We start from the raw sequence: 26,680 nt of genomic DNA on the forward strand, positions 1-26,680 counted from the left end.
GAATCTACCAATGAACTTAAAATATTTTTTCATTTGGAATCATTAGGTGAACTTCATTTTTTTAAAACTTCTATTGAATTTGTTATTTTTGAATTGGAAAAAAATCTTTTGTCAGTAGATGCTACGTGTTTCAGATCTGTATCTTCAAAGGCAGAAAAGTTATGAGAACTTTTCGGAATCGTCAAACTCTCAATTCTCGTTTATAACTCGAAATCTAAAAATGATAGGCCGGATCAGTTTTCAGATTTGGATTAGTCAGGAAAAAAGAGCTAGAAAATGTCCGTTTTCTTCTAGCTGCTATAGTTCTCGAGATACCCTCAGTAGACAACGAATTTTGCCCAGCCTGTATATCAATAGGATTGAAAGAATTGAAAAAAATTGCCAATATGTACCTTTAACTTACCCTGATTTAGTTGACAGACAATATATCATCAGTTTGTTGTCGCATCATACTCTAATTTTGGAGTTGAGGAGGACTCGGTGATGCAATTTTTTATATTGAATAGTGAAAAATAAATTCAATTCATACCGAAATAATCATACCGACTTCTTTCGTTATACCATAGTTTCGTAGCCGCCAAAGAATGAGAGAATAAGAGAAAATGAATATATGTATTAGGTTAGAAACCACTAATTTATATGGGGTTTTCATTAAAATTCAATTCAATCAGTTCATCATCTTGGAAAGTCAGAAATTTTTGTATTCGTAAATCGGAAAAAAAATTTTTTTATTGAAGAACAAATATTCATTCATGTTATCAACTTTCCTAGGTGGAATGATGTGTTCTATGAATTTCCATATGAAAAAATTTCTCGAAAAGCTACAATTCGTATTCTGGTGAAATTGAAAAAAGTCGTTCTTTAAGTCCCGTGGTATAAATTCCTCTCAATGTGTTCGAAACTACCTCGGTACAATCTGTAATTCTCGATTTGTTTGTTTGCTGCGCACTTTTCTGTTGTTGTGATCACTTGGCAAGAAAACCTGAAAGATTAAACATAAAAATAAAAATATTCTCTTCGATTGTCCTTTTATCGTTGATTCTTCTGAATTCTGGCATGTAGGTATGTATGTACTTTTTTCACTGCTGTTCGAAAGACAAAAATATTCCAAGTTTGGGAATTTCTGTAAGTGGGAGCCCCACCAAAGTAGCGTAGCACTGACATGGTACATACGTGACAAAGGCGATTCATCATTTTCAGATATCGCACATCTGACTGAAGTTTCAGTTATTATTTTGCATCGCCTTTGTCATGTAGGGGAGAGTGGGGTAATTGGGAACGGCGGGTAATTGGGAACAGCTAGTTAAAAAATACTTCCTCATGTGCGACACTGTCTTCAACATTTTCAACGGATGCATCTGGCCATTCTCAGGGCTTACTCAAAAGTTGCGTCGATAAGTTGCATATTTCTTGTCACGGTGAGTCAAAGAATGGATTTCGCATTTCGACTTTAATTTTTTCGTTTGTTATAATAATTGTAACTATCTCATTTTGAAGTTTAGAGGTGCCATATTTTGTTGATTCCATACTGGTACTATGTTTTTCCAAAACCTTCGTGATTTGAAGTTGAAAAAAAATGGGTAAGTGAATGCCAGCCATTTTTAATTCTTTTGATAACTTGGGGTAATTAGGAACGATGTCAGGTGGGCAATTGGGAACGTACCTTATATCCCTTGCGTTTCCAATTACTTCTGTGCTGCTCTGGTTGATGGTTAAAAAATATTTTAACGTTGAAATGTTTTGTACCTAGATGCCAAGAAATTATACAAAAAAGACCGAAACGAAATATGAAATTGAATATCCCTGCTGTGTGTTGGAAGATTTAAGAAACGAAAAGCTCACATTAGGCTAAGCTGGAAATACATACTCTGTTCGGAAAATTGAAACAAAATGAATTCAAGATATTATCGAGTTCACTAATAAAAAATCAACACGAAGAAAAGCAAAGAAAGCAAATACCTACAGAGAAATGTTAATAAGGAAAAAAATTTAACATAAAGAACCTAAAACCAACATAAAAAGGGTACAAAAAGGCACGCCAAAAGCAAAGGACTGAGAAATTCAACCCAGGTTACACAGCAAAGAAGAATTTTTCTGCATAATTTGCTATGTAAGGTATGAAGCCCCACCAATGGATGATTGTATCATGTGAGATACCTGTAAACTCTGGGCACATGGAAAAATGTACTGCAAGAGAAACAAGACGTGGATACTTGTGTGATATGTGCCATTTCTAATTATTTTTATTTGCTTCGGGACGGTTCACAATTACCCCATAGGGTGTCGGGTAAATAGAAACGATAGTATTTTTTGATTTCGTTGATATTTTTTAGGAAACGTTGATTTTTTATAATTTTTTGTTTCCGATTAGTACATAAATGAGCAAAGTTCATTTTTCAATGGAAGTTCAATATTTTTAGTGATTTTTTGTATAATTTTTCAGCATTTGAAATTAAGTGTTCCCAATTCCCCCACTTTCCCCTATGTGGTATGTGCCATGTCAGTGTTACGCTACTTTGGTGGGCGCTCTACCTTAGGTATAGGGTTTGTTTTCCCTGTTAGGATTCCTGATTATAAAAAATAATTGAATAATACAGAAGAACATTCACCGAGAGAGTAAAAAGTAACACACCAAATTCATATCTTATGTCAATAATGCAACCTTCTATATTATTGTGGATTTATCATGCACCCTCTGAGAAGGGTAAAGGGTCTTTATAACTGAATTAAGAACGTAATCAAATATCAATTACATGTTCATGTACACGTGTGTGGCGTAATAATATGTTGCCTGCGGGTAGAGTACATTGTATGGTTTCAGAAACATATGTTCTATGTTTAATAAAAGTCCCTCGGTTTTCGAGATATTCCAGATTTTCGAATATTCAAAAAAATTTACACCCTTTTCGAAAATGTCGAATATCTCGGGACTTTTACTGAACACAAAACTCATTATTCTGTACCGCCACGTCCTCTACCGGTAGGTAGATACCATGTTATCCATTCATTACTCCACACCCTGTATTTGTAACTATTTTGATTTGGATTTCAACCAATTCCTCAATAACCCTACAAAAAAGTGAGTTTTCACAAACACTTCAAATACATCGATTGATCCAATATTCATGTAAGTCATGTGAATATTCTTTATTTTTGAAACCAAAATTCCGAAAAACTTATTTGTAAAATTGGATGAATTATAAACCACCTATTGCATCATTCATCGACAAGCTTGTCGAAGGGACTTCAAGAGGAAAGCGATGGTAATACGTCAAAAAAATTTGAATTTCGTAGTGGCGACATACACATATATTCATTAAAAAAAGGACCTATGAGAATTTGTTTCAACGACTAAAACCGCTCATTCCCGACCGAATCCGTCACATCTACATTAATGAACGTTACTGGTCACTAATGCGCCTATATTTATTAGCTAACAGCAACTGCTTGTTAGACCTCTGCTTTTCATGATGCTTTAGTGGTTTTCCACGATTTTCGTGCCAAATTAGGGGTAATCAGAACATAAAATTGGAACCCATAGGTCGTAAGAGCAAATTAACATCAGTGACGCATTATTGTACAGGCTGTGTAGGTCTACGTTCGGCAATGTTTATATTGTGTTTCGTTAACCAATGAAAAATATTTTTTTAATATATAGATTTTTTTATATATTTCAATAATTGAAACTAAAATTGATTTGTTTGTATGTTGTCCATCGTCATTATTTTCGGAGTATTATAGATTCTTTAGAAGCAAGAGAGCTATTTTTAGCAATAGAAAAGTTTGATAAAAGTTTTCAACAAAATTTAGAAACATTTTTCTACCATTGGGGAAGGAAAATATCAAAACGAATTTTTCATGTCGAATTTATTATTATCCCTGAGCAAAACGATATTTGAATCTAAATATTGATATTTGTGATTGGCTGAAAGTTGTTTGAAATACTGATATTTATCAATAATGTCTATTGACATTCGACAAACTTCTTTTAAAATAAAGTGTATAAAATATTCCAGGCATAATCAAAAACGAAATTAATTTGTAATCATACCCAGAGGCACTATTGGTGTAGAATTGTATTGGACCCCCAACAAAACTTTTAGCCAATCAAGCATAAGATCTTCACAATAAGAACCTCAAATGAAGAAGAGTAGATAATTTTTTTTTTTAAACTTTCTGTAAGGCCTACACTGAATGTTGTTTTATTTTAGGACCTCAAAATATATCAGTCGTGCTGGAAACCTTTCGGCTCTCACAAATCAAATCTTTTTTTGAAAAACGTCATCCTACCTGAAACAAAAATATGATTTGTTTTGCTTTTACATTAATCTCCTAGTTGTTCTGGATTGCCCTTTGTATAAAAAATCCTGCAACTTTTACTTAACAAAAAAATTGGATTGAGAGAAAGTTCCAGACACCCCTCACTTTAACCGGATTAACTCTGAACCTGAAACTTTCACAGAAAAGAAACTTCCGATTCCGGGACTTTGAGATTGGAAACCTCGATGTTTTTGTTTCTTTCGGGATAAAGAGAAATTTCTCTTGTTTTTGCTGTTTAAATATGGAAAAGAATCGACTTGCGGCACACTTTTCCTGCCCACACAATTTATATTCAAGAAGTTCGAAAAATCCTCCAGAAAACGTGGATAGGTATCAGAAATGTTTGTTTTCTACTGGACTGGTATTCGCATGTAGGCGTTTCTTGGAAATCAATGAAAAATTTTTGATTTCATTCATCTGGCGCTGATTATTTATCAGAAAATGACAGTTGAGGACGAACATTGTTCAGTAGATGTGCTGGAATTATCACTATTTCTGATGTAATTTACTCCCAACACGTAGAAGAAACTGTGCTACTTGGAAAGGTAAGGAATCAATAGGGGATTTTCATTTGTACGTGTCATCACTGTCATCTATGCATAGGCTAGTAGTATGAATGAAAGCCTGATTTTAAACAAGAATAGAACATCTACGAAACCCCTTAGGACTTTTCTAAACTCTTTTCTCGCAAATTGGAGATGATCAACAAAAAGTATTCGTTTCAGTAAATGTCCTGTTTCTTAACAAAGCCCTTCTAGTTCCCTGAACTAAAAAGTGCTTCCTTTCAAATTGATCAAATTCAACTAACAAAGTTTAATTCCTATAAATGGGGAATTCTCCTCAACATGGGTTATTACAGCATATGCAAGTTTAAACTGAATAATTATGAGTTTCATTCATGAATTTTTCAAATGCACCGCGAAAACTATTCAAAATCATTCTTCAAATATGAGGTTTTAAAATTTAAATCGCTTCGTTTCTAGTTTACGATTTGACAACAGCGCCTACTAGAAAATAAAAAGAACAATGGCTTGTTTATAAAATAAACAGCTGTTGATTTACAGCCATCATAAGGCGCGTACTCACTGCCGAACCTCAACAGCAACCGGCCATAAAAATCCCATAAAATTTTACGACCTTCCTCGTTCATAGACATCCATCTTTGTCTATCTCATCAGGATAGTGTATTTGTTGTCCTTTATTATCAACGCTTACTTCAGTCGATGTTGCCAACTTGTGCAATAGAAACGAAACGCTTTGAATTTTAAATACTCATTTTTATTTTTCAATACTTAAAATAACTTTTTTTGGATAACGTTTGAAATGATATTCCATAAAAAATACATTATTTTCGTCAGAAGGAGTATTCCCTATTCTCTTGGAATACTCAGTAGGTATAGTGAGTATAGCCGCAGCATAAGGAAACCGAAATGTTCAAACATTCTCAATCCGCTTTTGTCAGCGCAGAACCATGTGACCCGAATACCAAGAAGAATGGCCTAACCTCAACTTTCGTTAAACCGATCTCGTCTCTTCAAACGTGAGTTTTCCGCTTACCCGCGATCTGATAAGTCCCCTGCATGAATTTTGCACAGTTTTACATAACAATGACCATTAGGTTCATGTAAATACGGAAGGATGGAATACGAAACGAGGACTGGGGCTGTACGGATTTCTATCACGGATGCTTGATTGATATGAAGTGCAGAATCACACCATTCACAAAACCGGGAGCTATTCAATTTGGCCTCCAGATTCTCGCTCAGCGGAAAGAAGTTCGGGCAGTTTTTCGAATTTTGAAGCTTTGAGAATTGTTGTATGATCGGAGTTTCTCATCGCTATTCCCTGTTCCCTTCGTTAGCCCCAATATTGGCCAAGCATTTGGCTGAATGCCACCTTCCTCATTCTGGAGATTAGATGGTAAATGTTGCCTGGTTTTTCATTTCCCGGTGGCGTTGGGCTGAAATGAATTTAGTGTGTTCATTCCTTATCTATTCTCATCAGAACAAAACTGAAAATATTTACCGACCCTAGTTCTTTTCGAAGGAAACAGTAAATCTATTGATTAAGAACAATGATCTTAATATTCAAGTTTATTCAATCCTTCCTCCACTGCTGCATGTACATATGGAATTGTGTATCATGTAAATATTGAAAAACATCAAACAAATCTTTTATTATTGAATTCACGACTTTCTAATGAACTGAAGTATCGGTGTATCGAAGTTCGTTGTTGGAGTACAATAGCAAAGAAGTCTCTTATTGAATACCCTCTCCTTATTTAGCGTTCAATGGGCCTATTAAAGATTTAAAGAAATATGGAGCAATTTATTTCTCTCTAAAGGATCCTGTGAAGAATTCAATTCGATAGTCACCTGTTCGCATGGTGATTAATGCGGAAAGCTTCAATAGACAGAACATCTTGAAATATCGTGAAGAGTTCGGTGAAGTTGCAGCACTCAGCACGTTCGTAAACTCCGTAACTTCATTTGCATCTTTACTGTTGAAGTTCGGAGTTTAGCAAATATTCGTTCTTAATACCGAAGACCTATTAACGCCAGAATTTGCATCGATGTGGAGCAGTAACGATGTCCTGTTTAGGGCATTTCTTTGAAGTTTGCTTCGGCCTAAAGAGTCGAACATTCGCCAATTTGAGTGGGATGATAGTACTAAAGTCATTTTCGAAACTTTACGATTCGAATTGAAACTCCTTTCCAGAAAAATATGGCTTAAACATCGAAAATTACGAAGTTTCCTTTTACATTTCCCCTTAGTATCGTCGATAGTTGGAGCGACATTCCGGAGCACCATTAGCAATGGTGCTGGTCAGTGAGACTAAACATTAATTAGGGAATAACCCTAGATATCAAGCTTCTATAAAACAAGCATACTGAGGTTTACCAAAATTAACAAACAAAAGCCCTGATGGCGTGCAAAAGTATGCCTCGTAAGACTGTAAGAACGTAACCCAAAAGTACTGCAGTCGATGTACGTCATGATTGTGAGACCAATAATAACGTATAGGCCAAGCGGCTGGTATGCCAAGGCAAGTCAGAACAGTACGACGAGAACCCTGCATAGAATACATCAGAAAGAACGAGTATTGTGCTAGTTTTGGGCTTGAGTGTGATTCTTCATTTCCTCGAATGCATACACCAGAAAAGATGATGATGAATTTCAAAATCATGTCGACAGAAAGATCATCGTTTGTTACAGTGGTTTCTTGAGATATTTATTGCATATTGGTCCTACATCAGCCTTCTACTTTCACAGTTCTAATGAACTTCATTATCTGGAAGACTTGAGTGTGGTTACATTCTGACTCCTCGAGTTTCTTGTCAAAAGAATTCTTTGCAATGGCAATTGATTCTGTTACCAGGAGTGTCGTCCCCTCCACAGAACCTACACTCGATCAGTTTCAGAAAAATCTATTCTCATCAGATGTTTCCTGCTGCGAGTGTCCTATACGAAAGCCAGTCTTTTTTGTACTTAGCATCGTATTGAGATACTTCTCAATGCTTTCTTTTCTGATCATTCAATCACTAGGGAAGTTTACTGATGAGATATATTCGGTCAGAGAGATCTGAGCCCCCTGATTACATTACTTGTACTTCTCTTGGATATTCTAAGAGCCACATGGACTAATTTATCAATCAGTAGAGGTGGGAGATATGTAATGATCGCAAGTGCTCCTGTTAGCAGCGGTGATGCATAGATAGGCCAGCCTTCCGACTTTGCCATAGGTTTTCCTCTTGCTTGTGTCTGTTTTGACATGCCAGATTATACTGCCCAATAGATAATTGCTCTCACAATTAGGACGTACATTCATCGCTGCATTTTATGACAACAGTCTCAAGGCTTACCAGATAGACTTTTTCCACCATCAGAGCCCTCATTGATCAATGAGGGCATCGATAAGGGATGCTAGCAATTATATCAACATGTTTAATCCGCAAAATATTCTTATTCGGGTAATTCCCAGATATTTAACTTCCATGCTATGATATTTCCATTTGATGAGAGGGATTTCTTGGCTGGGAGATAACTTTTCTGATTCTCTTCTGCAAGGATGTCCTTGAGTTTCCGTGTATCTTTTAAGACTCTGTTATCAGCATAGCCAACGTAGTCCAAGACAAACTCCTTTCGCTTGTGTAGATAAACTACTTCACTACTGTACGTATATACTGTGTGAAAAACTTGCCAGGCCAATTATGTCGCGATAAGAATGTTTTCAGAGAAAACAGGTCAATTTTTATTCGGAGGGGGACATATTTTGAGCAGAATTGTAAGTCGAAATCTCCTGACCCTAGGTGTAGGAGCTATCACCCCTAAATTTTCAATACGGAATAGGGGGTGAGCTATACCTCAAATGAAAGATCACTTGACCCTCTACATGAATATTATGGTTTGCAAATTTTTATTGAGTTCGTGAAGTAGTTACAGAGGCTGACAATTCGAAAACTTGCCAGGCCAATTATGTCGCGACAAGAATGTTTTCAGAGAAAATGCCGGAACAGGTCAATTTTTATTCGGAGGGGGACATATTTTGAGCAGAATTGTAAGCCGAAATCTCCTCAACCCTAGGTGTAGGAGCTATCACCCCTAAATTTTCAATAGGGAATAGGGGGTGAGCTATAGCTCAAATGAAAGATCACTTCACCCTCTACATGAATACTATGGTTTGCAAATTTTTATTGAGTTCTTGAAGTAGTTACAGAGGCTGACAATTTGAAAACTTGCCAAACCAATTATGTCTCGACAAGGATATTTTCAGAAAATGCCCGAAAAGGTCAATTTTTATTTGGAGGGGGACATGTTTCTAGCAGAATTGTGAGCCAAAATCTCCTCAATCTTAGGTATAAGGGTTGTCACCCCTAAATTCTTAATAGGGAATAGAGGGTGAGCTATACCTCAATTGGAAGTATTAGGTAGAGGGACATATTGTCCAATTGAGGTTTAGCTCACCCTCTATTCCCTATGAAGAACTTAGGGGTGATAGCTCCTACACCTAGGTTTGAGGAGATTTTGGCTCACAATTCTGCTAGAAACATGTCCCCCTCCGAATAAAAATTGACCTTTTCCGGCATTTTCTGAGAACATCCTTGTCGAGACATAACTGGTTTGGCAAGTTTTAGAATTGTCAGCCTCTGTAACTACTTCAAGGACTCAATAAAATTCGCCAACCATAGTATTCATGTAGAGGGTTAAGTGATCTTCCATTTGAGGTATAGCTCACCCCCTATTTCCTATTGAGAATTTAGGGGTGATAGCTCCTATACCTAGGGTTGAGAAAATTTCGGCTTACAATTCTGCTCAAAATATGTCCCCCTCTAAATAAAAATTGACCTGTTCTGGCATTTTCTCTGAAATTATCCTTTTCGCCACATAATTGGGCTGGCAAGTTTTCAAATTGTCACCCTGTATGTACAGTAGTAGATGAACTACTTCTAGGTCAGTAAGTGGCTTAAGATATCCCTTAAGGGGAATCGAATTTTCACCCCCACTACCTCATATTTGTAGTCAACAAAAGCGACATTTGTGAAAAGATGCAATAAGCCATCAAGTAGATACATATTATAGATAAACATGGAACACCCCTCCATCTCCCTATCTCCATTCCTGGCGCGAAAATTACATAGACCTGATTATTGCGCCTTTGGACAAGCTCGCAGGGTTAGTGAACGTATCAGCGGAATAACGAAGCGTCGCCGGCGTTGCATCCCGACCGTCGGCATCCCGACGCTCAGTCTCATCGCAAAACTCGTCGACGCCAGAAGCGTCCCCAGCTGAGCCGAAGAAAAGTGCGCGTCGAGAGCGTCAAGACGCAACAAATACGGCGACGCGTTTATTTTCCCAATGCTTCGAATTTTGTATTTTTTTGTACGCAGAATAAACGTTCAGATTGAGTGAGGTTGGGGTATGGAATATTGCGAGTGCTTGGGAAATTTGTAAGATATTGTTAAATAATTTATGAGGATATTGCGCGGTTAGGGGGATGTAGCAGGAACAGATTTTCAATATTTGGTTGAAATAGTTTTCAATAATCATGATGGATTGATAGCAATGTGGTTATTTATTTTCGAGCTGCTATTCACATTTTATTGAGATTGACATTGAAATTGAAGATATCGAACATTAAACTAAGCTCTACAAGAGATATGTCTCAAACAAAATCATTTTCATGAAATCTATTTTCTCGATAGAAATGTAATGATCAATTGGAATTCATTTTCATTGATGGAAACGTAATTTTTATTCCAACTTTTGTGTTTGTTTCTTTTGAATTATGCTTATTTTCGTTCTGTTTAACTACATGTACTCCATATATACAACTTAGATATATCTAATTAATAGAAATACCGATAGAAATAAACCCAATCCATCATTTTAGAATTTATTTTTGATTGAATACCAATTTACAGAACTGTCATTATAATTTCTAGAATACAAGATATGCTATGAGCTCGTTAAAGTTGAAATTTATTATTACTTATCCAGAAAATTCCCGAAAAATCCAAATTTATATTTTCAATTATTTATTTTATTAATTCTTTCGTGTAGGTCCTTTTTTTGAAGGGTAAACCAGAAGAAAATAAATTTTAAATAGTAATTTCCTCTTCCGAATTCATTCAATAATAGTATAAAATCTGAGCACAAAAAAGATGGAACAGCGTTTTATTGAGTATCTCTTCGAAAGAATGCAATACATTCAGTATCAAACAATATGGCGTATGAACTGTGAAGAAATAGCAACAACAAAAAGCCCTTCTCTTCATATAATTTTACTCATATTGAATTTGTGTTGAGAGAAACTTTTCCTTCAAATAAAGGAGCTTCGGTATGCAGTGTATGGTATCTTTGTTGTTAGGATCCGCAATTATTTTTGGTGTACGAATATAACCTATTCATTCACTGTAACATCATTGTCTTTGTAAGAAGGTCAATATTATTTTTGTTAAGTAAAAAAAAATATATTTTATGCGCATGTCCTATGCTTTTATGATTTCGCGGTGAACAAAGATGAAGAATTCGTGATCTTCAATTCTATCCGCCTGTTTGGTTAAAAAAATAGGGGTGTTTGAAGACGTTTGGGCAAAATACTGCAGAGTTATATGGAACCTTCAAGTCAAAGTGGTTTTAAGGGATGGTTGCTCCTAAAACACCACTTAAACAAATACTAGCTGCTCATCTTCTATTCGAAAAAATGAAAGACCATCAACATTTCCTAATTTTTAACGAAATATCTCTTGCCTTTTTTATTTTTCCAACGTAAACGTATGAGAAAATCTCTCTTTTCGAAACCCTTTATCTCAGGAGGGGTGAGTATTCGGCCCCATGTTTCTTCGCAACAGATCAATATTTTCGGACAAAATATCTTCTTTTAACACCCTGTTAAGTGCGATGGTGGGTCATCCCTTTTAAAATAAGTTTTTAATTTCTCGATTGGTGGTCGATGTTATATCATCAGAAGTCTCTTGAACTGATATAAATCTAACGTTGTTACTACGCACCAAATTTTTTCATCTCTGGCGTAAAACAGCTTTTTATTTCAGATACTGCCATCAAACATTTTTGTAATGAACTGTCAACTTTGTATATGAATGATATAAAGTCAAACAACTTTAGAGTGAAATGAAAAATATATATTTCAAAATTCCATTAGTGCATGTGCTGACATGAGCGTTCTGTAAACTCCTACTCATTTGTACAGGATGAATACCTATGATGAATTTCGATTCATAGCACATAGTGCTCGAAAGCACACAAAAATATTCTTTTGATCTCTACATCTCGTGAATTCTTTCGTTTGGGTGTCAAACGTTTTTCCACAACTTCGGACCATGTACTTCAAAAGCTTCTGTGGAGAATTTTTCAGATTTCAGATTTATTAATTTATCTCATGATGAAACGATACCTCAATTCGATTACTTGAAAGTTATATTTGTAGCTCCGATGTTAGAAGATTTCTGTTTCACGAAATTTGTCTCGTTTTTACTAATACTTTTTCAAAGATACAAAAAGAATTTTATAAAAAGTACTTTATTTGAAGGTTTCTTCTGCATATTTCTACTGTTTCTCAAGATGTAGTCGACCTAAACAAAAAATTTATAGAATACTCTAAGTAAAATGACAACAAATGATACTTTTTCATACGATTTGGCTTCGGGGGTATTTCAGAGATATAAAATATTTTCTAGGTTCTTCGATTGAAGGCATTGCTATCCCGTTATAAAAGTTTCAGGAAATGAGAAGCATTAACTATATGAATTATATATAAATATAAAATCCACATCAGCAGCAAAAAGATTTGTGGTATATAATTTGAATAACAGCGCGTCAATGATAGCCTTAAAGAAATTATAACCTAATAGAATTTTGACAGTTGACGTTTTGTGTTGGCAGTTAAAATACAAAACGTCAACTTTCAGAACTTTTCAGCCCACTAGATGCCGAACTTTTTTTGCTGGTTATGTTTTGGACCATGATTAAAGCCAATCAGCGTCCCTTTGTGAATTTGACACGCAACAACCTGATACAATCACATTAACATGAATACTCTCGCGATCAAGCTGAAATCTATTACCACAGCGGTACCTAAAGACACGCAGCGTTAGGGAAACATTAATTGCCAGATCACGACTACTGCGCTTTGATTCCATGATTCACGTACTTTTTGTGAACGGAATCGTCACATTAAGTCGGAGAGGCCGAAATTGCATTTTCTGTATCAAGTATGGTTTTAATTGCTCGTCCCCTTCACGCTCAACTCGGCTCAGGTGGAGTAGACATAACTCAGATTGAAATTTTCCAGCTATTAATTCTAGACGGGGTTTATTCTTGTCGTAAATCTCGACGGATTTCTATTATCTCATTAAATTTTTCATGTCGTAGCAGTTCCTCTAACATGCCGACTACTCCTTATGTGCTCAGTAATTTTCCCTGAAGATTTTCCTCTTTTTTTCTTCCTCGCTGATTGGTAATTTCGCGGATGAAAGTTCGAGTTGCTGATTTTTCTGGATGACGAATGAGAATCGTTGAAGTTGGTTGTGTCAGGAATGTTTGGCTGAATGTAAGTCATCAGTTAGGGATGAAACTGTGTAGGGGGTGAAGGGAAAACGACGTCTGAAAATTTCACCCCTCCATTAAATTCCATCCTTCCTGAGTTCCAACAGAAGTCGTCCATATTGAAGAAAAATCGATAGTCAAAACTTATTCGACCTGAGTTTCTCATCTGTTTTGATATATCACCGTTAGTGACCTGCTTTTATAGGTTTTTCCCCAAACGAGTACAATGGGCAAGAAAAACCTTGAAATTTTCAATTCCCTCTGGTCCCTAACATTGTAATAACTAGTATTCAGCCTGAAAAATCCTTAATAATTATCAATTACTTTAGTAAGAGTTAGCATTTAAGTAGAATTCATATGAAGCTCAAGGCATAATAATATATAAGGTAGGTGCGTGAATAAGGCCTAGGTAACTTAAACATCAAATACTCTCAAATGAACACAAAAAATTTCAACTTCTGGTGTAAGGAAAAACAAAGTGAAACATTTTCGAAAACCTTGTCAGTAGGATAATAAGGCATATCAGACTTTTACATACATAAATAATTATGGCAACGCACTACTCATGATATCACATTTCGCAGTTGATAGCACTGTGAGATGAGGTCTAACGCGTCATGGCCACTTTGAGGCGCCATCTATGAACGATTGCTACCGCGATTTTGAACGCCTGCGACCATTATATTAATTGAATTTCTGTTACTTAGGCCTTATTATTCGGCAGGTCTTATTACCCGCACTTACCTACCTACACAATATATTCTTCTATTTATGTAGGAACTAACTCTTGCACACGGCAGACATAAAATGAAGATAGTTTTCTCAAAAAACCTCAATATCCAAGTTGCCAAGGCAAAACCTTGGAAGTTTCCTCATAAAATCTCAAGATTCAATAATAAATCAAATGATATTGAGGAATTAGTATAAATTACATAGATTCGGACTACCAACGTCCAAGCTCTTGTCTGAATACATGCCTTGAATACACGGTGGCCCTTTTAAAAAGAAACACAGCCATTTACGGGTGAATTGGCCACATTCGTTGAAAACGCCGAGACAGGTCGAATTTTGTCTATAGGGGGACACATTTGACGTACAATTCATTAGTGACTTAGCCACCCCACCCTCAAATTTTGAATAGGAAATATTTTTTTGCGAAAATCGGATTGATTTAAGTTGTGATTATTTTTTTATTTTAAAACTATCAAAAAATGACTCCTAGAAGTGAAAAAACCACCCACTCACTAAGCGGGGTGGCTACCCCTCTCGAATTTTCAATAGGAAGGATGGACCATGTCACACATCAGTTGAAAGCTCATGACTTCACTTCTTTTCATAATTTGGAGCCTTTTTTACAATTGAATTGCATTTTAATATGTAACTGATGGTTGTTCATCACATCCCATAAGGATATTTCCTGTTTCGTGATCTTGCTATAGCTTTTGTAGATTTCCTGTTACTGGGCTCTGCCTGTTGGAAATAAATCCTTATTATTATTATTATTATTGCTTCTCTCTCAAAGATTCCATATTTTTCGATGTTGTCTATTGTTTCGTTTTTCCACTTACTTGAATCAGCAAATATTTGCTTGCATAACAGTCATTCAGATTTTTGCAAAAAGTACAAAAATTCAAATTTTGAGGGTGGGTGCCCCCCCCATTCAGAGAGTGGCTATTACAGACAAAAATCAACCTGTCTTGGCGTTTTCAACGAATGTGGCCAATTCGCAAGTAAATGGCTCTATTTCGTTTTCAAATGGCCAACCTGTATAATCTTTATGTTATATAAAAAAGCGGTTGAGTTTCAATATCTGCATCCCTTAGGTTATTGACAATAGTAATAATAATGAATATCATGAGTATCTTACTAATCTAAGCGAACTTACAAAATCTTCTGATTTTTTTTATATTAAAAAAAATTTCTGTTCCACCGTATCCTTACCTTCTTCACCGAATTGTGGCAGTTCACCTTATGACCCTATCAACCATATCATATAACTAAATTGGACTTCGTCATCGTAACCCCCAAACAATCGCACTCCATATATCCATTTTCCTCTGTTCAAACATTTCTAATCTTCATTATTTTTCCATCAAAACGCATTAACTTACGTTACCCTGCGAAACCCCCTCACACCGCCGCCGCAGTTTGCGAAATTGAAGAGCGGTTTCCCCCCTACATATTATTTCGACGACGTGACATGCGATTTGAATGATGTCGGAAAATGAATTCTAGCGGTTTCGTATTTCAGGTGATCTCCCTTCGATCCAAGTTGATTGGCTTCCGTGGAAGAATATCGTACGCGAATTTATTAGATAACTCGCTGAACCAATTAGGTCAATTAACACTGAATCGATTCGGAAACTACGTCAAATTCCAATAGAAATAAGGTTCGTGTTTGCTTCCACTTGTAAACGTTGTCGTTTCGGAAGTTATGAATGTTAGACTACGTGCAAAACGGCAAGTTATCGTGATCTGATGAGCCGATTTTGATGTTTACCTATGTGCTGAACGGGATATCAACTCTTTATTGTACACCTTTCGGTAGAAATCATTTTAGTTATTCATTTCCATAATAAACCCTTCCGAGCATTCATTCTTTCAGATTTGATACAAATCTGAAATTAGAACAGAATGAAATAATACCCAGTTTAACTGAATAAAAACAGCACAAATTATTCGGCAGTATACGATAATATATTGAAAAATTCTTAACCTAGTATAGAACCAAACAAAATTGCAATGTCAAAATATTTTAATTCACGACGTATTCTCCTCTTAATTGGATACATTTATTACAGCGAACCTGCAACGTCTCTAGGCCTTTCAAAAAAAATGTTTCTTCTTGCTCTGCAAACCTTTATTACCTCCTCGTTGGAAGAAAATTTACGACCTTTCAAACTTTTTTCAGTTGAGGAAAGAGATGATAGTCGGATGGAGCCAAATCTCCAGTAATTCTCTAGTAATTCAAACCATAAATCACTAATTTTTGCATGGCAACATGAGATTTGTGTGCAGGGACATTGTCCTGCAAAAACAAAACACCTTTGGATAGCTTTCCGTGTCTTTTCTCTTTTAATTTTTTCCCGTAGAGTGGTCAGTGATGTCAAATAGTAATCTTCGGTTATTGTTCTACCCTTACCAAAAAATCAATCATGATTACTCCATGGCAATCCCAAAAAACTGAAGCAAGAACTTTTCCAGCAGATTTTTGGACACGAAACTTCTTAGGTCTTGGAGAACCAAAGTTTCGCCATTCCATCGATTGTTGCTTTGTTTCTGGATCGTAGAAATGTACCCAAGTCTCATCCATATTAACAAATCGAGCACAGATCGAACGCGATGCTTCTACCCTTGCACGCTTTTGGTCAACATTCAAACATTTGGGGATCCATTTTGCAGCAATTTTTCTCATGTCCAAATTGACGTGACCTATATAAACGCGTTCGTATAAAATATTCAGTGCTTCAGATATCCGTTTTAGCCCAATTCGACGGTCTGATAAAACAATGTCATGAACTGCATCGATATTTTCGGAGACTGACACAGAAACTGGTCTTCCCGATCGGTCATCATCTTCAATATAAAATTCACCTCTTTTGAAGCTTGCAGTCCAATTTTTCACGGTCGCATACGAAGGACATTGATCACCAAGGGTATTAAGCATATATATCTTCGTAAATCTGCTTACCTCTTAACCCTTTTAAATACAGGTGCTTGATGATGGCTCGATACTCCAATTTTTTCCATTGTCACAATTTCGGTGGATATCTTCTTACTTTTAATTTATTGCGTAACTCTAGTTTACTTTTTTGACCTCAAACTTGCCACTGACACTTCTAATGAGTTATTGTTCATTGCAATGGTAACGCAATATTTTTTTATGTATGGAACTGGTCTAGGCTAACTAGATGTCAATACGGATGTATTGACATCTAGTTAGCCTTTATACGAGGATTCGTATAAAGTTATAGACACATAGGTACAGGATAAGTAGGTACGATTTTAGAATATTTACAGGGAGCCGGCAATTCATAGCATTTCGTTGACGAATCGAGTTTTGTTGCTCTGACGAGGTCAAATAAGACCGAAACCATGGTCAGCATCTACTCTTTGTCGACGAAATGAAATTTCTGGTAATACTTCGAGCGATGGTAGTTTGTTAGTTCGATTTAGATCGTAACATTCGTTGATTTCATTATCTGCGGATGTTATGCATCTGAATTAATTTGATTATTAATATTTACAGTGTAAAACGTTGAACAAATGGAGCTACAGGGGATGTGTTTAAGCCCGATTTCTGACCTCGTAAAATCACAATAATAAGATATTAGTTCGATAACTTTAGAGAATGGATAAACTGTCGTTAATTTTGTGTGAGTTTCTGAGGTCACGTTCAATGTTTTGACAACTGGTGGGTTTCTAGTTCTAGAGATCCAATATCTACTAATACTTCCATCTCTACTAAACATCTCAAACACTAGTATGGTATCTACTAAAGTGAGGTTATTAAATTCCTCTGAACAAGAACTACAATAGTACGCCATCGTCGACAGATTAACTTGATCCAAGGTTATTGAGGGTTTTTCTTACTGAATGGTCCTCTGCAACTTGAATTATCAGTTATCAGTTCATTAAGTTTATCGAATAGATAAACTTCCGATAAATGGAGCTTAGAAATGGGGCATTAGTAGTTTTTTTGACTCAAAATTAATCAATTCCCAATCTTCAATTCTTTTTAATTAAAGATTACGAAGTCAAACTGGCAAAATATTTCACCCTTTGCTGATTGTTTGATCAGTTAAGGGTATCCGAAAGTTAAATAAATCTTCTTTCGAAATCCTGGGATACATTTGATTTGAAATTAATGGTGTAAAAGAAATCGAATCATTAACTGGAGAAGGGCAATTACTGCAGTCACAGGGAAAGGAACGGGAAGGAGTTGGTCCAAGAATTACTTTCAAACACTGGAAATTCCATCTAAATTAAAATTCTTGGGCCCCCGTTTCTGAAATTCTATATTGAATCAATCGGGGCATGGGGAATTTTTTGATAAAGTAATTTCCATGCAGTAAAATTCGAAGCGGGGGAGGATTTCAGTGAATAAAAAGTAAGAGGAAATTCTTCCTTCCCCTAAATGTTACAAATCGCCAATGTCCACTCTACTTCATTACTCTTCAATCTTTCTCCAAATAGAAAAAATTCATTTGGCATTTTTCCAAATTCCGCATATATATGACCTTTTTGAGATTTCTGGGCAAAAATTATTTTCATTTGAAATCGAGTGAATTCCAAAGGTACATTAGGGTGTATATATATTGTCAAGATTCTTACCTTTTCCTCCGAGAGTTATCAATTGTAAGGATGAACCAAATTTTGTCTGCTCATATGAATATATCAGTTTTTCTTGGATTCTATAACCAATTCTTCCATTTTGTGAGGATAATTTTTCAGGAACATTCATAGAAACTAATTTTATACTTTTATAGTCAATTTAAGTTATCAGTTTTTTTTGCTCTATCACAATGAAACCCAACTAAGTGACCATCAAGATAGACGTGAAAATAAATAGGGGACTGATCAATTCAATATATTCTTGGTTATTTTTTCGAACTCGTGCACAATACACGAGTTCGAAAGAGTGCCGAAATAATCCTGCATTCATGTGTTCATCACGGATTGAGGCGTTATCAACGTTAACGGCTGTTTTCAACAAAATTCATGGGAAAATAGCAATTGTTCGCCATGTTTTCATTCGGAGCATATTCATTTCACTAACCGAATGCAGCAGTTCGGGTTCAGTTATTTACGCTCCCATAATGAAATTTACCGTTGAGGGACGGCCGTGGAATTGCGGTTCAAAAACAGCCTATCTACCCTCTGCAAAAAATTTGAATACTACCGAAGATTTTGCGTTAATAATCTTTCGACTTTTCTCCACATTAGTAGAACTGTCTAATAAATAAATGATCGTATTAAATCAAAGAAATTTATGGTACGGAAATACCAGCTGTGAAAATTTCCAACAAATATTCGGACAAGAAGTTATAGGAAGATAAATATTCATTTCCTTAAGTAAAATCCAAAATTTCAATGGATAAACTTTGTTGAATGCATAACATATATAGATAATTCTTCTCAATCCCCGCATATTTATTTATTTTATTTATTTATTCAAATCGAAAATCAATCTAATGTTCAAATAATCTGCTGATGAATAAAATCAAGCAATGTGCTTAAAAAATTAATTTTTTAAACCTCAAATGAGCTTGGTCGACTTGGCAGGGCAGAAAATCATGTTGTTGCAAGAATGACAGACACATCAGTTTTTTTCTTCGACTATTAATCGCAAACATGACAGTTACCCGTGTAATCTTGGCAGAAATGACTGATTCGTTTCGAATTATATGTTTTCCATTATTCTTGGCAAGCCGATTATCCATATTTACAGGAATAAATGAAAGAAAGGAGTTTGGCAGATGCTACCATGGCTAAAAATAATCCGGAGATCAGTCGTTAAATAATTGGTTAATTCATTTGGAACCGCGAAGTGCATTTTGTTTTTCATAATGTGTTTGAGAAATCTGGTTGGAAGTGGTAGACGATGGAAGTGAGCCAGATTATTGTATTGTGAAAAATAGTCATTAAGCTGTATAGAAACAATACTTGTTTCGATTTAGAATTTTGAGAAGGAATTAAAAATTTTTGATCCATTGATTCTAATCATTAACCTTCTGAATATAATAGGAAAACAAATTACTATAACACTATTTGAAATTGTGGCAAATTCAAACCTTAGTCAAACTCTAGAAGTATAGGTTGAATTCGTCAGTTGAATTACAAGAGATTAACCTATGATTTTTCCAATAAATTCACAGCGACGTAACGGGTTGTTAAAATTTAGTTCTATTCATTCATTCATACCAATATCATGGAGAAGCCGTAAGGTTCAGAGCGAACACCTTCACTCACTAATGGTATTCTAGAAGGACTGACGGTGATTTATTTGACGATGGAAATTACGACTACTAAAAGCAGACCACTACATAAAGAAGCGTTCTTACATCCAATTTGAACATTTGACCATGCTATAAGGTTTCTGGGGATCCAATAAAAACGTCACATTAAGGGGGCCTCTGAAAATTTAACGCTATAAGAGGAACGAGAGAAATATGGAAGAGGGTGCATGGAAATTTTGCTCCCAGAATTTATTTTCATTGGATCCATATGGTGTCCTATTAAAAAAACATTTGCTAAATGGAATATTGATACTTCATATAGTTTTTTATTTCCACTCAAAATGTAAGAAAACACCAAGCAGTAAGGGGTATCCAGTTGGTGACGAAAAATCTCCACCAAATCATGTCCGCCTGCAACTATACAGGGTGTTGTGGAAAAACTAATTATGTCCCTGCTTCTGTCAATTGCTTGCTTTAATTCTTTGTCCTATATTTCCCTCCTCATTTTCAACATTATTCGCTGACGTATATTCTACGAAGGAGGTCAGTCCAATAATTTTCCAATCGCTCTTATCATGACATCTGTTGTGGAGTTGCGAAAAAAGCTAACCCATATATTGAAGAATAACCATATTTTATTTGCCCAGTACTGAAGATAACATTAGCAACCATAATTGAGGTAATTAATTTTCGAAATGTTTTGAACTCCTTGGAACATGACAGCGCATGATAAATACCCCAAGTTATTTTCATCAAGTTCCATATTATGCACCTGTTCATTTCGCACGAAGATTCTGAGGTATCCGAAATGGATTGAATTGATGGGGCTTCATTAATAATGTAAGTCTTCACATTTTTCTGATACTCGTTGTTTGAGATTGTGCTTAACGATTTGTTTTTCATTATAGTGGGCGTGTAGAATAAGAGTTTTCTAATTGTGTTTACGCACTCCCCACGTTTTTCTATCGGAATAAAGCCATATTTTTTTATTAGGTACTCCAAGGCTGATATATATGAGAGCAAATGAACTGAATTGAAGAGAATCATATTATCATTATCATCGTTTTTACTGTTAGAAAGTAATTCGAAAAATATGTAACTATGTAGTATACATTTTTGTATACTCGTAAATGCATGAATAAGTTCCTCAGTTATTAACCCTTGTGTAGCATTCTTCCTTCTCCATATATTCTATGCATATTGTTAGATAGAGTCCCCGATAAATATCAGTACGTACGTACTGAAATACATCAACTACACTTCATTCAATTCAGATTGTTTCATAAAATTATTGAAGACTGATTTATTTAGAACATCTACAGGGTGAGTCTTTGACTGGTACAAATATTTCAACAGTACATTCTTGAGGTCGAAAGAAAAACTTTTTCCCTATACCATTTTTTCCTATTCGGCTTTGATGAAAAGATATCATAAAGCTTGATCGGGGAATCAACGCTTGATTGACGAATAGACGTCAATTTGTTTTCAATCGATAATTCAGTCATGATCATTCAGAATATCATTCTCGCATCAAATTGTGATGTTTATAGGTCCATTCAATAATTCTCAATTGCTTCTTTTTCAATATATTCAGAAATGAAAAGGTTTCAGTGATTTCGTTTTGGAAATCGAGTGACTGTCAAATCGTTGATTGGACAATCAAAGTTTTATGAAACCTTCCAATAGCCATTTTAAGTTGTCATAATGAGCTATGCCACTCCTGGAAAAACAAAATTACTTTCAGAATAACTCTCTGAATTTGTGACACTACACATTTGTGGATATTTTAAACAGAGTTGTATTCAGCCAAAGTACCCAATTTTTCGAATTTCACACATACTTTTAAATTTTTGAACATCGAATTACTCGAAACGGCGCATTAATGAGAAAGTATGGAGAATACTTTTATTTCAGAAAACGTTCAAATATTCATTAGATAGCATCCAACTTAGTTTCAAGAGTTGGGTTCTTTGAACATTTGGTATTTTGATGGTACGTAATGTCATAATGAGAAAACTGGAAGACGAGGGTGATATTTTGTGTTCAAAAAAATTCATCAAATACATGAACTACATTCCGAAATTCATTTTATTCGATAAAACCGTTTGTGACAACAAAAAATAACATTACTTTATGTTTTTTCAACAGCCCATATCTTTTAAACCGAGCCGATCCGGAAAAAAATGGTAAAGGAAAAAAGCGTTTATTTCGACCTCAAGAATCTACTGTTGAATTATTTGTACGAGTCGAAGACACACCCTGTATAGTTAGGTGAAGGTCATTCTTGTCATTCATACTGAGCACAAACGGTGTTTCATGGTCGATTATAAAGAATAGTTCAAAGTGCACGTACCTACCTAGGGTCATCATCAGTGGTAGGTAAATGTATTTGTTTCACTAACTTCTCGAGATTGTTGGTCGAAAATAATGCCCAGAAATTTCCTATTGGGTTTATTGTTCTGATGATTGATTCGATAAGAATGAATTCAATCGCTTCTCTTCTCCAGAGACTGGTAGAGCATAGACAAGACAGATGCTATTCAGCATAAATATAACAGGAGTCTGGAGTTCGCAATAAAGGAACCTGTCGCGCGTATAAATTTCGGAAACCGAGAGGTTTGTTGCCGAGTAGTGTAATACGGAATGATTTACAACCACTAATTAGCCCATTTCCGAACTTTTCGAATTAATTATGTCGCATGTACGCTTACCGAAAGTATTTCCGTTCACATCGTATTACCTCGTTTGTCGCTAACTGAAATTGCCTCCCTGGACCGGAATCGATCTGGAAATCTTAGTTCATGAAGGATTTTCCGGATTCTGCTTGAGTCTGCAAGTCTTGATCCCCACGGAGGAATAATAATAATAGAGGAATTCGGAAATGGGTATTTGATACGGGGTAGATCCCATCATCAAAGACTCCTCCTGTCATTGATAAAGGCATGGTTAACGTCGGCGATATTGAAAACTATTACGGATACAACAATACAACATGGAGTTATAATATAGATAATATTAATGCTATCAGATTCCTGTATCTTCGATCCGCTCTCAATTTGACTTGGGTTATAAATGAAGGAATTGGAACACAGGACCAAAACTGAACAGCTTAGCTGAATAGAGAGTGCGCCATTGAAAACAAAACAGCGGCTGTGTAGGTCGGCAGAACCGAATTATACAGGGCGAGTCTTTGACTCGTACAAATATTTTAATAGTGGATTCTTGAGGTCAAAAGAAACGCTTTTTTCGTTCAGCAATTTTTCCGAATCGGCTCGGTTTAAAAGATACAGGCTGTTGTAAAACCATAAAAAAATATTATTTTTAGTTCTATCTCACAAACGGTTTTATCGAATGAAATGAATTTCGGAATATAGTTTTTTATTTATTTGATAAATATTTTTCGAACACAAGATATCACCCACGTCTTCCAGTTTTCTCATTATGACCATTACGTAAAATAAAAATACTAAAAATTCAAATAATACAACTCTTGAAACTAAGTTGGATGCAATCTGATGAATATTTGAACGTTTTGTAAAAAAAAAAGTTCTTTATATTTTCTCGTATAATGCGCCGTTTTCGAGTAATTTGATGTTCAAAATTTAAAAAGTATCTCTGTTTGGGAGATCCATAGATGTGTAGTGTCAAAGATTCAGCTAAGTATTCTGAAATTAATTTTGTTTTTCCAGGGGTGGCACAGCTCATTAAGAAAACCTCAAATAGCTATATATTTTTATCAGGGCCGAATCGAAAAAAATGGTATAGGAAAAAAGTGTTTCATTTGACACCAAGAATCTACCGTTAGAATATTTGTACGAGTCAAAGACTCACCCTGTATGCACACCTTCGGACACGTCTATTTTTAATTCCAGGGAAACAACTTCTAAGAACCATATCGCTTCAAACTTCAACCCTTAGTGTTACAACCCCAACTCCTATATTTTGCATAAGAAAAATGAGTTAGTGATTCTTACTATTCTGATTTCAGCATATTTGCTTCTTTTTCATTCAATTCATTCTTTTTTTGAGATATTCAAATCCAAATGTTCTACCAGACATCAAAATATTACTGTTTCTTTCTATGATTAACAATTGAGTTAAAAATAGTTCATTTACTTGTAGGAAGAACTGAAATAAATTCTTTATTTTTCAAAAATAACCACTACAAGAACCGTACAGCAGAATTATCTTCGAAAAGTCAGAATAAGGAATAAATTCGATTGAGTTTCACAACATCCTTGAAGGGAAAATCAAAGTTGTTTGAAACGAATTCGTTTTTAATTGCAAACTCTTTCTTTGGTATTCCGTAGTAAGTTAGTGGTTTGTAACGTTAGATAAAGGTTTGACAAGTAATCTCAAAAAAAGTTGAGCACAAGTGGAGAATCTACTTATATAAAAATAATGCAGTCATTTTTAATGTCATTAGCGGAGCTCATTCAGTACAAAGATAACTCGATTATTGTTGTAATGAGATTCTTCACCTCCAAATTGATAGAATTTAGGATCGGACACTCGCTTCTATTCTGAACTCATTTTGTTTGTCAGCATAAAATGGCCGAACTAGATGGGTATCTATTTACATTTACGATCCGGTCAAACAAAGGAAATTCACGTCGGTAATCTGAATGATATATGAGCGCTTTTATATAAAAGGGAAAACGCGCAATGGAGGTATGGTTATCGAACTTTTTACGACGGCCATAAGATGACGGGACATAAATACACCATTTTTTCAGACACGTGTGGTTCGATTTGCCGGGTTTATGATCGCTCATGAAAATCTGTATTTGGTCCTTATGCGGAACGATCTCGTTTCCTATAAGCCAACGTGCCCGAATTGCAATACATATTTTCATACTCGATAACTGTGGGTAATACAAGAACATATAACTCGCTTCACCCTTACCAGGCTATTACTTTATTACCTTTCATTCCTTTCATACTTGAACTACGAATTCATACCATACCGGAAAAAATGCTAAAGGAAATGAGTGTTTCTTTTGACCTCAAGAGTCTACTGTTAAAATATTTGTACGGGTCGAGAACTCACCCTTCCTTCAATTCAATTCAAGTTCCTCTAATCATAAAATAAAACCACTACTGCACATTCTATTTCCATCGTTAAATTTTCCTCTACTTCCATAATGAAAATGTAGCTACTTTCTAATCATCAGACTCAGGTATTAAACATCCGAGGGAAACGTAATACCCATATGAAGAAAAATAGCATGAACGTTTCTTATTACCCACTCCATATCATTTTACTTATAGCACTCATATATACCTCAAATCTCATTGGAACAATGCTTCTCTGCTACCAAAAACTCCTCCTCACACTTCGCTGATAATGAGCTACATGCCCTGCTTCTTACCCGTTTGTCATTTATCCTGTTTCGAGACTTCTAAGCTAGTTGCGGAGGTGAATAATGCAACCGTATTACTGCTCCTCGTATTGCTTGGAAAACTTCAACCAAGGGTAAATTCCGAGGACATTTCATGGTGCTTTCATAGAATGTGATACGACCTTGTTCATTCAGAATGAAAGTCTATTTTGTTTGGGTTCAGAGTTTTGGATTCTGTATGAATACCTGACATCATGGGTGCACTGAAATGTTGAATGTTTTATAATTCATTTAAAAAATCACTTCAAAAAATTTATACTGTGTAAACAACAATTTAATCGATAAGTACTGTGCAAACATTTCTATATCAATTATGTTCGAATTATTCGAAGTAAAGTAGAATGGATGACTTATTTCTTGAAATAAAAGTAAAAAGAGGAGATGATAACAACATTGTCTAATATTTGGGCGTGTAATTTTATTGATAACTGATTTAAATCCATACAGTATATTTTTATATTCCTCTACATGGAATTAATGGTACAGTAAATTGCTATTCATATCGCCAGATGATATCGCATATCATCTACAAAACAACTCTCTGGTAGTTGTCTCCACTGATGCCCTTATATAACTTTAGCTTACACAAATTGTCTGGATAAGTATCTGCTTGATTTCCCCAATTCCCTACCTATTTGAGCTGAAAATTCAATTGTACTTAATAACCCAGAGGGTACTTCTTTTTGGTTTGTTTTTTATAGTGGCCTTTACTAGAAACCCATACACTATCAGAATAAACGTCATAGTTAATGTTAAATACCTTCTCAGTGTGCCATCCATCTCAGAACGAGGGAGGGAAATTTCCATAAACCCTCTATGATCTTAAGCTCACAAGAAAGGCATATTGGTTGCTTGGATATCACCATACCAATGCTTCTATTACCAAATTCTTCAATGACGAAGACATCCCCTTCACTCGCTCGTATTAAAATG

At 35.4% G+C, this 26,680-nt stretch overlaps 1 protein-coding gene across 7 annotated transcripts in view; it reads left to right on the forward strand.

The window, feature by feature from the left end:
- LOC123310994 (pleckstrin homology domain-containing family G member 5) overlaps positions 1 to 26,680 on the forward strand; it is a 137,981-nt gene that overhangs the window by 30,272 nt on the left and 81,029 nt on the right. The window contains exon 1 of one of the 7 annotated variants that reach the window (XM_044894734.1): positions 10,225 to 10,268. The exons of the other annotated variants lie outside the window; for them this stretch is intronic. Coding sequence (XP_044750669.1) covers positions 10,240 to 10,268 — 29 coding nt within the window. The 5' untranslated portion in view covers positions 10,225 to 10,239. Of the gene's footprint in view, positions 1 to 10,224; positions 10,269 to 26,680 lie in introns of those variants that run through there. 7 annotated transcript variants of the gene reach the window in all.

The sequence above is a fragment of the Coccinella septempunctata genome, chromosome 4 (assembly GCF_907165205.1).
Source record: "Coccinella septempunctata chromosome 4, icCocSept1.1, whole genome shotgun sequence".
Taxonomy (NCBI): domain Eukaryota; kingdom Metazoa; phylum Arthropoda; class Insecta; order Coleoptera; family Coccinellidae; genus Coccinella; species Coccinella septempunctata.